We start from the raw sequence: 14,687 nt of genomic DNA on the forward strand, positions 1-14,687 counted from the left end.
TTCCTCAAAATTCACACAGGTAAATGTCTCGTTCAATTGCACTTATAATTAGGTAAATATCCCAGAGTCTAAGAAAGGCATAAATCTTACAAACCCAAATACCAAATCAAACACAAGAAACACAAAACTGTAAGATCTGGTGTTCTTGCATGCCTCTAAAATGATGCTCCTCAATCATCACCTTTCTTCTTCTTCTTTTTCTCCTTCTTGCTCGGGGTTTGGACTTCTTCAAGATTCTCATGCTTTCTCTTCTTTTTCTTCTTCTTGTCTCCTGCACTGTCCTGTTCGTTTTGGTTCTGTAACTCAGAATCATCAGACAAATGTTTCCTCTTTTTCTTCTTTTCCTTCTTCCCAGCTCCTTCATTTTCAGGCTCAACACCTTCCACTCCATTTGGAGCGACGGTTTCTTCACCATCTGCCGTCTTTTTCTTTCTTTTCTTCTTATTTTGCTCTCCATCGGTAACATGACCACCGCCGTTACCAGCTTGCTCAGTGGCAGATGCTACCGCTTCCACCTCTTTCTTGGATAATGGCTCGAGTAGACCAAGAATTGAATCTGCTGCCGGATTGTAAGTCTGCGGAAAAACAAAATAAAAATTTAGACATGAAATTACAAAATAACAGGGAAACAAAGTAAAAGTCTGGAATTTATTGTTAACCTTGGCTGGTGTAATTAATCCACCAGACCCCTTCTTCCTGTCCTTGTCATAAAATTCAATCTTCGGTTTTCCTTTCACTGATCCAGCAGAGCGAATGAGTTCTTTACCTTCTAAGTTCCTCAACCGAACTTCAAGCTGTAAAATTGAGAGGTTGACAATTCATGATCACAATTAAGTATAAAACTGCAAACATAAAGCATGTATCAACCAAAATGCGGTACCTTTGCTCTATTTTCCAGTCCCATTGAATTATCTTGCCCCTCTCCAAGAGCATCACATCGAATTGCCAAAGCAGCTTTTGCTGCGAGTGATCGTGAAATTTTACCTTTGTGCTTTGGCGCTGCTTGACCAATTAAAGATGCATGGTAAATGAGCCCATATTTAGGGGTTGGATGCTTCGTTTTCAAAGCTCTGAAGAGAGCCTTTTCTGCTCCAAGAATTTGAACTGTACTTCCAGGCTGCTTAGCAAGATTTATCAAGCTTCCTCCATGAGCAATCAAGCGAGCACCAACAAGTTCTCCAACAAGGGCAGTAAGATTTGGGGCAACTGTGTTCATTCTGCTCTTCAAGTAGTCGTACAATTGAGCTCTGTACTCAGAAAGTGAAAGAACTTGGTTGCACAAATCCTTGATGTTCTCAAGATCAAGGTCGCTAACTTCAGTTCCCATAGATATCATCGCAGCTTCTTTCAGTTCCACCTCAATCTCTTCTGCCAGGATCTGGGATCAATGTAGAGCATGAACAAGCACCAACAAATGAAATAGAATATACATCAGAGAAATGCAATGCAATTTGGATAAGGAATAAATTTTGATGCATCAAAGTTCAAACAATACCACACAAGAAGAATTCTACAAAATATTTGTTCTCTACATTTGGGGTGCAATGCTGCCACATCAAATTACGAAAACCATGCAACTCTAGAAGGTAGTTAAAAATTAAAAGGTGGCAAGCACATTTTAAGGGGATCCATGAGCTAATCAATAGCCTTGGACATCTATTTATGATGCATAAAGTTATCGTACCTACTAAATATAGATACTGAAAGAAATTCAAGTATCAACAATAAGGTATACAAATGAAAAATCAGAATCCAAATAAATAAAGTTTCTGCACTATTTCGTTAAAATTAAATTCGTCTTGGCAGGGTATCACAGAGGGTTTTTATATGCAAAACATGAGAACTACACTTTCTCGCAAGCAAAAATACCAAGGCACGCAGAATTTATGTGGTCATTGTACTTGCCATTCCTATTAATTAATTACATATATATAGTTATAATATATTTATCATTATTGCATCAGCAAAATTATTTACTTGCTTGCATGGTGGGTAGAGTGAACAGAATCTAAAACATCTACCTCAGAGAAATCAAGCAGGGCGGCATTCGTTCTGTTACCCATCAACTTCACTGCCTTTGCATAAAGTATATTGTCCTGAACAATCTTAGCAAGTTCTGGAAAATGCCAACCATACCATTCCCGAACTCTCATTGCATATGTATTTAGCTCTTTGTCCAGATCATCCAGCAAGCTGATGGCTTGTATTATCATTGTATCAACCTAACATAACAGCAGCCAAAAACTATCAGAAACAGAAACTTTGGGAGTCATGATAACATGATACATCAATTCATGCCCATGGTTTTCACTTTTCACAAACATTAAAATTATAGAAACCCATTTCTTTTTTGTATATATAAACCCATTTCCACTCCCTAAGAAGTGGAACTGATTTCAAAGCATGGTTCCAATTGAGGGAGAGGTATACTTTACTTAAGAAATTGAACATTAAATTTATGCTATAATAAAGCTCGGTAAAGAAGTTGCTGAAGTTCCTTCCTCCACTAATTAGATATATTTAATTGCTTAGTATCATAAACATTTGGATTTTTGCGAGATATACATCATTGGATTAATGATACAACCATATTGGTTAAATTGATACTCCCAATGAATCATCGTCGAATACCATACCCAGAACAAGCAGTTACAAACACAGAAATGTTGTGAGCTGTCACTATTCACTACTCCAGTTCTTCAAACAAAGGCTCTATGCCTTAATAGCACACCACGTCTCAATATTTGAAGCAGAAATTTTATGATATTAAATATTAATCACAAGACCATTTCAACTTTCACAAATTGAGCTTTGTTGTCATCAGAATAAGAGAAACCACGAAATTAGCAGCTGCGTGGAAGCAAAAACAAGATACGTCTACGAAATTCGATATCTCATACAAAATGCTAAAAAGAAAGCTTGTATGAAGTATAATATCATATATCTTGTGAGAGTTGTAAAACGATTCCAAGGGGAGTATCAACAACAGAAATTAACTAGTTAACATTTCACCTTGTCTGGACTGAATTTCAATTTGTATCTGGACAGGCTGTGAGATAATCCCAGACTCATTGGAGCTAAATCTTGCACAGCTAAACCAGATATGAGTTCAGTCAATTGACTTCTTACTCCTCTCATCAGTTCCGTGACAGCATTGTTGTGGACACATTCAATATGCTGCGGTATAAATCACAACATTTTGGTATAAGTCCATGGCAACATGAAACATAATATAACTAGGATGGCATGGTGATGACTCACCATCTTCTCTTTAATGGCATTCCCAAGTTTGGAATCAGCTACAGCTAAAATGTCATCTTTACAATGGGCGCGCAAAAAACTGCGAAGACCTTTGCTGGGCTTACTATCAATCAACAGTGTAGCTGCTGATAGAGCCTCTGATGTGTTCTCAAACTTAGAAAAGGCTTTTAGCTTGACAACCTAATGTAAAAATCAAACAAATAGTTAGTTGCATATGATTTAGAAATTGAATATCACTATGATGATACGTGAAGAATAAAGAAAATCAATATGAGAATCACAAACACACAATCAAATCACCACGGAGCATTTCTCGTCAGCAATTGCATCCCTGCACAATGAGCATCACAAACTACTACCATAAAGGTATTTCTAACTCATAACCCACTTTTCAGGTGTAGAGGTCATTAGAGTTGTATTATCTCTATGATACTAAAGATTGATGTAGCTACATCTACTTCATGCCAAAAAAAAAAGATCAATTCAATTTCTTTTCACATTTCACACAACAATCCAAACCTAACCTAAACCAAGTTAAAATTCCTGCATATCGTGGTACGGCGGAACCCAACACGTATCCAACATCAATATAAGGTAAAGATAACAAAATCTAATGCAAATGCAGCAAAAAGAAAAGACCGTAAGCTTAGAATCACGACCTTTCTAGCAGACTCGGAAGTGGAGAAATCCTTCCCTAAATCCTGAAATACCCCGAAAAAAAAGGAAGTGAATATCAAGTGAACAAACATAAACATCAAAAGAATGTAAAACATGAGCAAGTACACAAAGATACGAGAAAATATACCTCAACTTTGGAGAGTTTGCCTTCATCCAAAACTTTGAAAAGAGCAAAACCCGCCGGGGTTTCAAACAAAAGCAACATTTTACTCGACCACCGGCAAACAAATGTCTCTCCAAAATAAACAAAACCCTGGCCAAAACAACATAAGCTTTATACACTTCGTGGCAACGAAATTAACGCCCTTTCGTCAATAAATAGACTTTTCACCAAAAAGCATTGCATAATTTTACTAGAATAAGTATTAATTTCCGGAGACACTGCAGCTCTCTAACCTTACCTGAAACTCGCCGGAGAGTTGAAGACGCGGCGGGCAGCTGATTAGGGTTTTTGGGGAGACGTTTCGTTGGGTTTTAGAAGGCCTATGTGTGAGTGAGCGCCACCACTTATTTAACCCTAGAAAGGTTATTTTGGTAATTATTAATTATAAATTATAAATTATAAATTATAAATTATTTATTTATTTATTTGTCCGATATTTCATATTTTCGATGTTTTTATATAGTTCTCTATTTTTTTAGTAAATTGCCGTAGATTTATTTTTGCTTTATTTCGATTTTATTTTCTAAAATAAATGTTTTTCTTTCCTATAAAAACCATGTTTGATAATAATAAATTGTAGATCGGGTTATCAATCGGGTTATTCGAAAAATTAAAATATAATCTAAAAAATAAGCATACTTTGATTAATCGGTTATTTCTTAGTGTGATTAAACTTTAATGTTAAAAATCAATGACATTGAAATATAAATTAAAGAGATTCGAAATGTTTTTAAGATTTAAATTTAAATTTAAAAACAATGTAAAATGTGTTTTTTTCATTTCTGAAAATAAGAAAAAAAATTTAAAATAAGATCAAACGAAGCCTAGATACGAGGCTCTTGTCTCCCTATCAATAAACATGGGCCTTATAGCTAGGGGTGGGTGTCGGGTCGGGTAATGTCGGGTTCGGGTAGTTCGGGTCGGTATCCGATACGTTGGGTTTCAAAATTTGCTACCTGAACCCGATCCGATATTTTCGGATACCCAATTGTCGGGTACCCGATATTTTCGGGTATTTGGGGGTACCCGAAAATAGAACTTTTTTTTACTTTTTTTTTTCAAAAAAATGATATTAGACTAATTCCCAAAAAAACCTGTACAGATGAATTTGAAAAAAAATACAATTTTTTTTTCAAATTGAGGCTTTCCATCGAGACTCCAGTGGGCAGCAGCCTCCAAGGTCCTCCAGACTCCAAAATCTCCAACAAGGCAACAAATAACAAATTAACAATAAACATAAACCCAAGACTCAAGCATCAACAATCCATAGTCAGAAAACAAATTCAACATTCAACTAAGACTCAACAATAAGTCATGAATAATAAAAAAGTCAACAAGAAATTAGAGAAATACGTCTTCCAAGTTCCAAACGAGCAGATTTAATGATCCACAATAAAAATAAGCCCAAACACAAGTTAAAGCATCATCTAAACTAATGCATCGTCATTTCAAATAATACGTCTCCCAAGTTCCAAACAACAATCTGCCAACCTCTTTCATGTAACCTCCTGAAAAAAAAAAAAAGGCGAACAATTTGCAGAAATTAAAACAAGTTAACCTAATAAACTTGTTCGAAAATTTGGACAAATTCAAAGATACATCGAGAAACTGATAAATAAAAGATTTAATAAGCATTCTAAGTCAAACAAGAAATAAGAGAAATAAAAGAAATATAATGTTAAACTTACTATAATCCTTTCCTGAGGTGTTTCGTAATTATATATCAATTATTGTCGATTCATTCCCCGATTGTTCTAATTCTATAAGAAAAAACAATTCAAAGAGATTAGATATAGTAAAAATATCACACAATTATAAATATAAACAAGATGAAATATACAAAACTAAAAAAGTAAAATGTAATTATACCCTTCTCAAGTGCTTCGATTTCAACCAAATCTTCCTCCACACATATTGGTTTTGAATCCAAACGAAGCCAATCTTGAGCACATATCAAGGCTTGAACTATTCTTGGAGACAATGAGCTCCTAAAAGCGTTCAATACACGACCACCGATACTAAAAGTTGCCTCTGAAGCAACAGTAGAGACAGGAACAACAAGAATGTCACGTGCCATTTTAGAAAGAATAGGAAACCTAGGAGAATTGATTTTCCACCACTAAAGGATATCAAAGTTTTCGTCATAATCCTCCGGATCCTCACTTAGATATTTTTCTATTTCTGTCTTCACATGTTTTTTCTTTCCTCCAAGTTTGTATTTTTTGAACTCATCTTTCAAGTAAATTCGAGAAGCCACAGGACTATCAGATTGAAAACTTTTAGAAAATGAAGTAGAACCAGACAATGATGGTGCTGGACTTCCTAGAGTTCCATATCTCACTTTATAATCGTAAAACAACTCTTGCATTCCACTCTTCACTTTTTCCTTCATCATCATGCCATCCGTGATATCATCGTACATCGCATCAAATGAAAATTCAATAAACTTTAATTTATGGCGAGGATCAAGAATCACGGCATAATACAATAACATGTTCATTTTTTCAATTGATCCCCAATACTTGTCAAACTTGGTTTTCATTTTTCTCGACATCTCACGTAATTCAAAATCATCACCATTTAACCACTCCTTCAAAAGCATGTCAACAACACTTATTTCATGAAATATAGTGTTGGAAGTGACATATAAAGAGCCATAAATTGACAAAGTAAGCTTATAAAAGTGTCCAAGAAACTTTAACAATAATTCAGCCCTTTCCCAATCATAATTCGTTGGAATCCCATCATACGGAGGTTTCGAGAGATCATTCACATAGGCAAGATCCGTATCAGCATAAGCATCAAATGCTCTTTTGAGACATACAGCAGATTCTAACATAAGATATGTAGAATTCCACCTTGTAACCACATCAAGACTCAACAATTTATTTGTCCCTATTTTTTCAAGCTCAACACATTCACAAAACCTTTTATATCTTGCTGGAGAGTTTCGAATATACCTCACTACTCCTCTGATTCGAGACATAGCTAAATGCTCATCTTTTCCTTTCAAACCATCCTGCATAATAAGATTGACAATATGTGCAATACATCGCATGTGTATATACTTTCCTCCTAGGATATTTGATCTCCAATTGTCAAACTTTTTTTGTAAATATGTAATTGCACCATCATTTGATGAGGCATTATCAACAGTAATGGTAAATATCTTGTCAATCTTCCAATCAAGCAAAAAGTTTTCCACTCCTTTACCTACATCATCACTCTTATGCCCAGTAATTGGACAAAAGTTCAAAATCCTCTTTTGTAATTTCCATTCATCGTCAATGAAATGAGCAGTTAGACACATATAATTCACTCTCTGGATTGAAGTCCATGTGTATGTGGTTATGCAGATTCTTTGAGTGCAATGTTTCAAGATAGACATCAGTTGTCTTTTTTCATTCATGTACAAATCATAGACATATTTGGTTGTTGTCCTTCGAGATGGAACTAAAAACATCGGGCATGTAATCGACATGAAGTGTTTAAATCCTTTGTTCTCTACTGTTTTAAATGGAAGCTCATCAACAATCAACCAATAAGTCAATGCCTCTCTAATTTTGTTCTGATCAAATTTCCATGTACCAATATGTCCTTCTTTCTCACCAGCTCTTGATGGTTGAAAAGAAATTTGAGCTTGATTAGTTGCAACTTCCTGAGGTTTTTTTTTACAAGACTCGAAGTGATTTCTTAAAGGACGAGTTCCATGTATTTTTGGATCTGCCTTAATCTATCTGTCACAATATTTGCATCTAGCCTTTTTTACTTTATCAATTTCACAAGTGAATTTAACAAAGTGTTCCCAATACTCTGATCTAGAACCTTCTTTTCTGCCTCTCTTTTTAGACTTAGGCCCGACTTCTTCATTTTTATCATCTTCAATATCTAAATTTTCCACATCACCACTGTGTTTTTCCTCATTAACATTACTAACTTCTTTCATTATTTAAATTCTGAAATTGAAATAGAAATCGATATTAATCATCCACATAAAACATTACATCAACATTCAACTGCTTTCATTCATCACAGATTCAACAAGTCACGTTAAGAGAAAAATCAAACATTTACTTAACTGATTTTCCACTTTGTATGCTTCTGGAGGCTGGAGCTAACCCTCTTTTATCAATTCTCAGCACAACAAGCTCAATTCTCAAAGATCTTCACATTTCACAACAATAGTGTACTGTTTGCAAAAAAAAAAAAATGATTCAATCTACAAACACAATATAACCAAGGAAACGTAAAAAATATGCAAATTGAAAAATAAAGCCGCATAAAGGAAAAGGAATAGGATCGAGAGAAAGAAATAAAAACCAAATTTCTTCATCGTGAGAGGCAGGGCTGAGACTGAGAGGGCGAGTGCTTGCTAAAGAGTTGAGACTTGAGAGTCGAGACTCGAGACTCGTGGCCCTGAGAGTTGAGACTTGCTAAGGAATAGGATCGAGAGAAAGAAATAAAAACCAAGTCAAGAGTTGAGACAGTGCTCGTCACTTGTGAGCTTGTGACCGTGGGTTTGTGCTGGAACAGTCGAACAGGGGAAGAAAAGGGATCTGGTCATCTGAAAAAGCCCTAGCCGCTGAATAATTAGGAATTGATTTGAGACTTCAAACTTTAAAATTGAAAGTGATTATGATTTATGTGAGAGGCACGACAGAGGAATCAGAATCAATAAGTTGGGCAACATCACTGGGCTCTACGTTAATGGAGTATTGGACTTCAAAGTTCAAATAATTCAGTCCATACTCCATGCTATCTATATGTATATATATAATAATATAATTTTAAAAAGTAAAATTTTTTGTCGGGTACCCGGTACACGATCGGGTAGCAAAAAATCTACCCGACACCAACCCGAGTTTTATATTTTCGGGTTCGGGTTTTTTTTAAACAAAAACCGACCCGATCGGGTCGGGTCGGGTACCCGAAACCCGACCCCAAATACCCACCCCTACTTACGGCACACGAATTGAGTATGTTAGGAATTTGGGTATATATGAGCACATGCTCCATTCATATTAATATATATATATATATATATATATATATAACATATATATGAAATCACAAAATACAATTTTTATATAAAAATTAATATTTTTATAGGTCGAGACAGATATAATATCAAACAAAATTATCTCATGAGACGGTATCACAAGTATTTTTATGATTTATCTTCTATTGTATTGTTTACTATTTGTAAGATTTTTTAATATGTTTTATATTTTTAAAGAATTTAGTATATTTTAGAAAAAATGAAATGAAGATTATTTGAGGTCAACTGTATTTGGTAACCAGTAACCAGTAACTAGTAAACCGTTACTAGTTATAATTTTTAAAAATTGCAATATTTTAAGAACTGTCGTAGTACGTAATTTTAAAAATCTACTTCATATAGCATAAATTCATATCCTATTTCTGAAATTTAAATTGCAAAATCAAAATTTATTCTTCAAAACATAGGGTCACCAAAATTTTTTTATTTTTTTTTTTACTAAGGGGTGGGGGTTAGTGGGTATAGAACCCAAGACCTCTCCCAATTATGGGAGAATTGGTGCCATTTGACCAAGAGGTCATTGACACCAAAAAATATTTTAATTGACTCATGGATGGTGATACTCCTAATTTTGAAATGGAATATACGTGTGTATGTGTGTATAGGATAATAGAAAATATATTTGATTTTATATATATACAAAATGCGGTTCACTCCTAAGTCCTAATCTCCTATTCAATTTACATAGGAAAAAATCTCCTATGAGACGGTCTCAAGGGTCTTTTTTTAGACGAGTCTATTATAAGGGTTATTCATTAAAAATATTATATTTTATGTCAAAAGTATTACTGATTATTAGAGGTGTCAAAATAGGCCAGCGAAACGGGCCGACCCACAACACGTCGTAACCCACCATTAGGCGGGCGACCGATTTTTTAGGCGGGTTGAGACCACTAACCCAACCCACCTATTTTTTAGGTGGCGGGGCAGGTCAACCCGGCGGGATCACGTGTAAATTGTCGGGTTTTTTGCTGGCCAACCCGCAACCCACCATTAGGCGGGGCGGGGTGGGCCAACCCGACGGGCTTAGCCTATTTTGACACCTCTACTAATTATTATAAATATGGGTGTGATTGATTTAATTTGTATCATGGATGAGACCGTCTCACAGGAGTGTTACTCTTTACATAGAGGCTATGTTGGAGATTTGTATTTGAAATCAATGAATTTCGATTTTATTTTTACTTTTAACAAAGCAAAGTGGATTTCAAATTACATCAATATTATTGAGTAAATTTAAAATCGATTACAATAACATGAAATAATATATAAACATATAAGAAAAAAATTAAAATTTATGTTATTACTTATTTAAATTAAATAAAAATACTTTTGAAATATATCAATCCATATGCAACCTGAAATATTCATCATATCTATTTTTATTTTTTATTATTATATATTTATTTAGTTATCTATTCATTTTTTTCATACCTAAGGACACCTACATTGGTTCGTTTATTTGGATGTTATAACATCCAATTGGTGTTAAAACCAATATGGATTAGTGTTATAGCACTCATCTTATAGCCGACTAAGTTGCGTCGTTCATACATTTGAACATCGTTTAAGTTTTCGTTTAAAAAAAAAAACAATTGCATTCTGACGCGTGCAAACACGCACCAGAAACAAAAGTTTTGTGCGTGTAAAGCACGCGGAACAGGAGCCCACCCTACATGCTCTCTCAACTTTTTTATATTAAAAAAATTTTGTTTTAAATTTTGTTTTAAAAAAAACACAAAAGTCTGGTTTACAATGGGGGTTTTTCGCTGTTTACGGTATAAATCCATTATTTTTTTTGCGTTTAAAGTAAAATAAAGGACATTCTGTTTCTACCGTGATATCCGGAGGAGAAAATTAACTCAGTTCATCGATGACCCTAAGTTCGAAGGTTCTTGTAAGCTACTAAGCTCCCCCACCATGATTCCCAGCTCAGGTCGGGAGCTCGGTAGCTCGGCCAAGCTCCCTCACCATGATTCCCAGCTCAGGTCGGGAGCTCGGCCTCGGGAGCTAGGCTTGGATTGGGGTCGGCATGAAGCTAGTTTAAGCAGGTTGGCTTAGTAACCTCAATAAGCTAGTTAAGATGTTAGGATCAGTTGTTTTGGGTGAGCTTGGGATTCAACATCAGCTCACTCACTATTCTACCTCTTAGACCTTATAGGGCAGCAATATAAAGTCATAGTGATGACAGTTCAGCTCAGATTAAGTGTATTATTATTTCATTTGTCAAACAAGATTCGGGCGAGATCTCAGCCTAGATATTCGGGATCGTGATCCCGGGATTCTGGGGTTCCTGATAAGGAAGGTAGGCATAAGATATGGAGCCCTCTCCTATAAATACCAGGTTTCTTTTCATTATTTAGATCCTAATTTTTCACTCGTGTGCATACACCACTCTCTATATTTCGCTATCCTAGCATCTGACTTGAGCGTCGGAGGGATACGCCGAAACACCTTCCGGCCCCTCCTTAACACTCTTGTTCATGGTTTCAGGCCAGCAGCAGCTCATCATTCGTTGGAGGAGTTTCGTTAGCTCATCCATAAATCACTTTATTGAGGTACATCATACCGTATCATGCCAAATATGAAGGCGTGACTCAAAAAATTATTATTTTATTAAAAAACTTCAAATCACGCCGCTGGCGTGACTTCAAGTTTTAAAAAAAATTACGTGCCCTCGGTTAGGGTGATCGAGGCAGACCAGTAAAAACTAGCAAGGTCACAGGAGACACAATTAATAATCTTGTGAGTGCAATTATTTGATGTTAAAAAATTCCCCTTTTCGGTTGTGATATCTTCCAATAAATTGCAAGAGATGTTGACATCCATCACCAATTATATATATTCCACGATGACTCCTTAGCATCTCAAATTTTAAATGACTCCTTAGCATCTCAAATTTTAAATTTTTTTTAATATATATATATATATATATTTGACGTTACCTTACTAGCATGTCGAAGTTTTAAAATTTTTTTTACTGTTATACAAATGGTTGTTTATGTTATATTTTTGCAAATAAAAATTGTTGTTTATGTTGTGTTTTTGCAGGTAAATTTGGTTTGAATCTTCAAATCGAGGTACACTCGTATAAAAAATATTAAGTTGAGTGAATATTTATATATTATTATCATTATTCAAGTTAATTAGGTTCAATATTTAATTAATGAATTCTTGATTATGTTATTAGCGTTTATTTGTGTATTATGATAATAACATTTTTAAAAATATTTCAATTATTATTTGTTGATTTTTTTTTTCATTATCTATGTAATCTTTTATAAAATTGTGTATCAAACGGTTGCGTGATTGGATTATTTTAGTGATTCTAAAATTTTATATTGTTGTTGTTTTTATTATTATTATTATTATTATTATTCGTAGTTCGGTACGGTATACTGTATCGTACCCGACCCTAACCGAGACAAACAAATTTTTTAAAACTTGAAGCCATGCTACTCAACGTGGCGTGATTTGAAGTTTTTAAAAAATAATATTTTTTGAGTCACTCATTCCTAACATGAATGATTTAAATTAATTAAATCACGTATGCCTACTTGGCGTGATACACTAGAAACATAATGTCTTCTGTTTTATCTTAAATGCGAAAAAAATAATGAATTGTACGGTAAATAACGAAAAATCTTTCAAAAGAATATATATAGGTAGATAGATATTTTTTAAAATAAATCTGAATTTATAAAATAAAAATTTATCGAAATACCCAACTGCTAGTTACGATTATTTTAATTACAAAATAAAAAATTTATCTATAAATATTTCTAAATTTCTAAAATTATTTCATTAAACCAAATATATGATTCTACATCATAATCATTTCCAGAATCTCTCTTTTTTGAAAAAAAATTATGCAATTGTTATTTTTTCATTTGTTGTATTCGGTCATTTTAAATTTATAGTAAAATTTTAATTTAAAATAAATTATACTAATTATATAAAAAATTTAAAGTAATAAATTTTATTTTAAAATAATATTGTTATTTATTTCAAATTATAATGATTGAAAATTATAAATAAAACTATAAATGTATTTATTTTATATAAAATAAAAATGAACGAGCGTGATCCATAAATAATGAATGTTAATGTAAACAATGAATGTAAGCGTTAATTTAATGAGTATTGTGTTATTGCGTGAAGCAGGCTAGAGACAGGTTTCGGGGTTGGGCTTGCTCGGTGTGTATAATTGGGCTTAAGTAATTTTGGTCTTGGGCCTGTCTGTAAACTAAATCGTGGGTCTAAACATTTGTTCACTGTTATTAATGTTGCTAGGTTTTTGTTTTATTCAACACTGATCCAGTAAATAAATGGTAATTTTTGTTTTGGGCTCTGGGTTTCGACTTTTACATCTCCCAAGCCCAACGTGTGCTTGTGTCTTACTTAAGCCTTTCATTCTGACTTGATTATCTATCGACAAATTATTCCGAAAAATACAGTATTTCAAATTATTTCTAAAGAAATTTATTTTAGAAAAAGGGCATATCCAAAAGTTACTTATCAGTCTTTTAAATGGAGTTATCACATTATACTTAGAAATCGAAGGTTTGGACTTTGGATATAAATCATATAACTCTCGCAGTAGGCAATACACGTTCCTCGACCTACATATGTTGGCAATTAATAACTCACGGATTTATCCGTTAAACAGATCGACCCGAATCATGTGTTGTAATGTAAAAGTGATATTTTCATGCATGTTGTCGAGATCTATCTCACAAAATTGATTTATAAGATAATTTTAACATAGTTTATGTACAAATATGATTCACGATTCCACGCGTGATTTGAAATTAGGTTGTGTATTAATGCACTACTGTAATTAGAAAATCGAAAAAGAGACCAAAAAATAATTTGAAGATTATTCAATCTCCAATAGTGGCAAGCATTTACCAGTTTCATTGGAAATTGATATTGTTATGTGATTCAAAGATGTCCACGTTTTACTCGGAACAAAGTTAGTTAAAGGCGATATTATATGGTCCAAGAGCTGATTGGTCAACCGCAAATTTACATGATATAATATGTGATTAATAATATTATACGATGCGACTAAATTAATTATTCTGCAATATATCGATTGATCGATATGATTTAATGCTACTTACAAGTATTTAGTATATATATATATATATTGTTGGAAATTGTGGAAAAAACATTTATTTGGGAATTTATTGCAGATTTTAAAATGACTTTCTCTTACTATTCATGCCCATATATTTCCAACAAAGTATTTATTTTATAGAAGCAAAATTATGAACTACAATGTGCCACGATCACTCTTTCTTGGACATCTATTAAATAAAATTATCCATGAAGCAATATATATTTAATATCAATATTTTTTCGGAGCAAAATCTATTTTTCGTATTTTGAGTGATCCAAAGGTCAAGCTTTCCAAAAAAATATTTATGAACTTTATATTTATTATAACAAAATATTAATTTTTTTTACTCTCGATAGTCAAACTTTATCTATTTGATTTTAAGCATAGTTCGAAATTTTACG

General features: G+C 33.6%; 1 protein-coding gene across 2 annotated transcripts; it reads right to left on the minus strand.

The window, feature by feature from the left end:
• On the minus strand, positions 1-4,418 carry LOC140880322 (probable nucleolar protein 5-1). Of its 2 annotated transcripts, none has more exons than XM_073284663.1 (9): positions 4,341-4,418; positions 4,067-4,192; positions 3,921-3,962; positions 3,262-3,441; positions 3,013-3,177; positions 2,022-2,222; positions 881-1,378; positions 660-794; positions 1-575 (listed from the first exon to the last, which is right to left on the minus strand). In XM_073284663.1, the coding sequence occupies exons 2-9, from the start codon at positions 4,142-4,144 to the stop codon at positions 171-173; spliced, it is 1,704 nt and encodes a 567-aa protein (XP_073140764.1). In that variant the 5' UTR covers positions 4,145-4,192; positions 4,341-4,418; the 3' UTR covers positions 1-170. The 2 variants fall into 2 exon arrangements, with proteins under 2 accessions (XP_073140764.1, XP_073140765.1); XM_073284664.1 differs by having other exon boundaries at positions 4,336-4,407.
• Between the last annotated feature and the right edge of the window lie 10,269 nt (positions 4,419-14,687).

Source organism: Henckelia pumila, chromosome 2 (genome assembly GCF_033568475.1).
Source record: "Henckelia pumila isolate YLH828 chromosome 2, ASM3356847v2, whole genome shotgun sequence".
Lineage (NCBI taxonomy): Eukaryota > Viridiplantae > Streptophyta > Magnoliopsida > Lamiales > Gesneriaceae > Henckelia > Henckelia pumila.

Excerpts from the sequence above, each read along its gene's own strand:
- LOC140880322 (XM_073284663.1), bottom strand. The coding sequence starts at position 4,144 with ATGTTGCTTTTGTTTGAAACCCCGGCGGGTTTTGCTCTTTTCAAAGTT. Across the intron at positions 1,379-2,021 it reads CCCTGCTTGATTTCTCTGAG|ATCCTGGCAGAAGAGATTGA; the intron begins GTAGATGTTTTA and ends CATTGATCCCAG. Across the intron at positions 795-880 it reads GACTGGAAAATAGAGCAAAG|CTTGAAGTTCGGTTGAGGAA; the intron begins GTACCGCATTTT and ends TCAATTTTACAG.